The sequence below is a fragment of the Charadrius vociferus genome, unplaced genomic scaffold (assembly GCF_000708025.1).
Source record: "Charadrius vociferus isolate BGI_N301 unplaced genomic scaffold, ASM70802v2 scaffold2701, whole genome shotgun sequence".
NCBI classification, from domain to species: Eukaryota; Metazoa; Chordata; class Aves; order Charadriiformes; family Charadriidae; genus Charadrius; species Charadrius vociferus.
In genome coordinates, this window is record NW_009646890.1 from 2,946 (window position 1) to 5,855 (window position 2,910).

Genomic DNA, 2,910 nt, shown 5'->3' on the forward strand with positions numbered 1-2,910 from the left:
CCCAGGACACCCCCCCCCAGCTTTCCCTGTGCCGTGCCCAAAGCATTGTCACCCCCAGGCTGGGGACAGAACCCTGTCCCCGTCGGTGTCCCCCCCCCGGCACATTCCAGTCCAGTCCCAGTGAAGCAGCAGGTTCATCCCCTGGGGATGCAGGGACACGGCCCCCTCCCCACCCCTTGTGTCCCATTCCACCCCCACCCCACAACCCAAGCTTGTCCCCTTCCAGCGCAGTCTCCAGGACGCAGCAGGATTCATCCATCCCTGTTGTCCCCAGGGTCCCTCATTATTTGACGGGCTCCACAACCAGCACCTTGCACTCCCGCTTGGCAATCTTGTCCAGGGACAGCACTGTCTTCTCAGGGGGCAGGTAGAGGGGACGCCCCACGGGAGACCCCACTGGTGGGGTGATGGCACGTCGCTCCATCACGCTGCCTGACCTGGGGCATGGGGAGGCAAAGGGGGGCTGCCCCACGTCCCTTTCCCACGTCCCCATGGGGCTGGCTGTCCGTCCTCTCCCTGTGTTGTCCCCCTGGAGCTGTCTCCCGTCCCATGTCTGTCCCTCCCCCGGCCCTGGTGTCCTCATCCCCCCAGCCAGCCCCCCCAACCACATCCACCCTTGTCCTGGGTGTCCTCCCCTTCCCAGCTGTGCCCCAGCCCTGTCCCCTAGCGCGATGTCACCCTTCTGTGTGACACACGCACACGCCCCCCCTCAGCAAGCCCTGCTCTGATCCCACTGCCGTGCTCCTCTGGCTCCACACGTCCCTTCCAACTCCTCCATCCCACGTGTCCCTCTCTCCCAGGTCCCGCTGTCCCCCGGCCCTGTACCTCATTAGGTGGCTGCGGGATGGCTGCTGGTGGGAGAAGGACTGGGACCGGCCCAGCCCAGCCTGGTGCCGCTCCACCAGGGCCCGCACGGCCGGGCTGCTGGGGCTGCTCTTGCGCGACACGGGCCGGGCCTCAGGCGGTGGGTTGGCCACGCTGGCCGTGAACTGCAGCTTCAGCTTCATGTGCTGGGACAGCTGGGGACAGACAAGGGGACAGAGTGATGCTGGGTATCAGTGACACTCCAGGGTGGCCCCGGGGACCCCACCAAAGGGTGGCCTCACCTCGAAGAGGCCGGCCCGCAGTGCCTGGAAGGCCACGCGAATGGTGAGGGCGCTGCCCTTGCGCGAGTATCCCAGGTTGTTGAGCGGCGTGTGGCAGACAATGGCGTCCAGCGCTGCCTGCGTGGCCCGGCGTTCCTCCCCAGACAGTTTCTTCCCTGCAGGGACCATCGGCATGGTGAGGATGGGGACGGGACCGCCGGCCCCTGCCCGGCCACCTCCAGCACCTCCTGGCTACGCCTGTCCCATCCCATCCTCCTCTTCCTCATCCTCATCTGTCCCCTCTTTGCTGTACCCAGAGGCACCTCCAGCTCCTCTGATCCCCTCCCCGCCCTCTCGGTCCCCTGCTGGGTCCCGTCCCCTCTGTCCCCACCGGCCGTGGCGGTCTCGGGCGTCCAGACGAGGCGCACGGCCAGGAAGTCCTGGAGGTCGTTGAGCAGCGTGTAGGTGACAGTGAAGCGCTGCCTGGCCCGCACCGGGGACTCGCAGGCAGCCGTCATCACGAAGCGTGGCCGCTCCAGACGGATGCTTGGCAACCTGGGGACGTCAGGAGGTGTTGTAGTGACATGAGGACGGCCACCTGGAGCCCTGGGGACCCGGCATTAGAAAGGTGGGACAGCCCCACGGAGCCCTGAGGACGTGGGGGACAGGGACATGGGAAACAGCCACGTGGCAGCCCCGGGACATGAGATTAATGGCCCAAGCAGGGGCAGGGATATCTCTGAGTCCCTTTCCTTGGGGTAGGAGGACCTGGGGGTGCCTCCCCGCTGGGGACAGGGGACATCAAGGACCCTCAAGGCGGCTCTCACCGGTAATGCGTGTAGATGCTGCTGGTGAAGGGCAGTTTTGGCGTTGACCACTGGATCACAGCCACCAGTGGGACCTCCAAGCCCTGGTTGGGGGGGAAAATGGGTCAGAGATTCCCCTGTCACCACTGCTTCTAGCAAGGACAGTCCCCAACATCCCCACGTCCCCCTCAGCTCCACAGCAAGGACAAACACCCTGGGGCCCAAAAAGGACGGTCCCCCACAGCAAGGACAATGGCCCCACATCCCAGCCAGGGCGGTCTCTGCTGCCCTCAGGGCAGGACACGGACCCCAGGAGAAGGACAGCATCCCCCAGGCCACCAACTGGGACAGTGGCCCCTGATCCTGGCCCAGACAACACCTCCTGACTAGGACAGTCCCTGCCCAGCAGGTCCCCCAGTGTCCCCCCCCATGCCTGGTGTCGCCCCAGCCCTGAGGGTCCCCCCCGGTGTCCCCTCACCTCCTTGGCGTCCTCGGGCGGCCTCTCAGGTGCCTGGAGCTGGAAGAGGAAGTTGTGCTCCTCGAGGGCGCTGAGTGCACAGGGACAAGCCGAGCCGGCTCCAGCCACACGGCAGAAGGCGCCCACGGGCACCTCGCCCGAGTGGTGGCTGCGGGACAAGTTGTGGGGACAGCTCAGTCACAGTAGCAGTGCCCCCCAGAGTGGGACAAGGGACACGGCACGGCCCCGTCCTGAGGACGTCCCCCCACTGGGGGCAGGTGGAGGGCGGGGGGTGCGGGAGATGGCATGGCCATGCGCCCCCAACCCCAGGGACAGTGCCCCGACTGTCCCAGCACTTACCAGACGTCATCGACCAGCAGCACGGAGCCATCGGGCATGACGGGCAAGTAACTGGCGTTGAAGTTGGGCAGGATCTGCACGTCCCAGAGCGAGATCTCCTCCTGGGACCAGCCATTGAGGACTGGGGGACGGGGACATCAAGGGACAGCGCGGGGGATGCTGTGCTGGGCCCCGACCAGCCCATGTCTCATCCTCCCCTGCC

The 2,910-nt window shown here is 66.4% G+C and overlaps 1 protein-coding gene across 1 annotated transcript in view; it reads right to left on the reverse strand.

The window, feature by feature from the left end:
• Positions 1-283: 283 nt before the first annotated feature.
• Positions 284-2,910, reverse strand: part of LOC104294793 (chromosome unknown open reading frame, human C7orf43) — a 5,627-nt gene continuing 3,000 nt past the window's right edge. Inside the window, exons 5-11 of the mRNA XM_009894445.1 lie at positions 2,709-2,829; positions 2,370-2,517; positions 1,913-1,995; positions 1,477-1,640; positions 1,107-1,261; positions 826-1,019; positions 284-437 (exon numbers count right to left, since the gene is read on the reverse strand). Of these exons, the coding sequence (XP_009892747.1) occupies positions 284-437; positions 826-1,019; positions 1,107-1,261; positions 1,477-1,640; positions 1,913-1,995; positions 2,370-2,517; positions 2,709-2,829 (1,019 nt within the window). The remainder of the gene's footprint in view (positions 438-825; positions 1,020-1,106; positions 1,262-1,476; positions 1,641-1,912; positions 1,996-2,369; positions 2,518-2,708; positions 2,830-2,910) is intronic.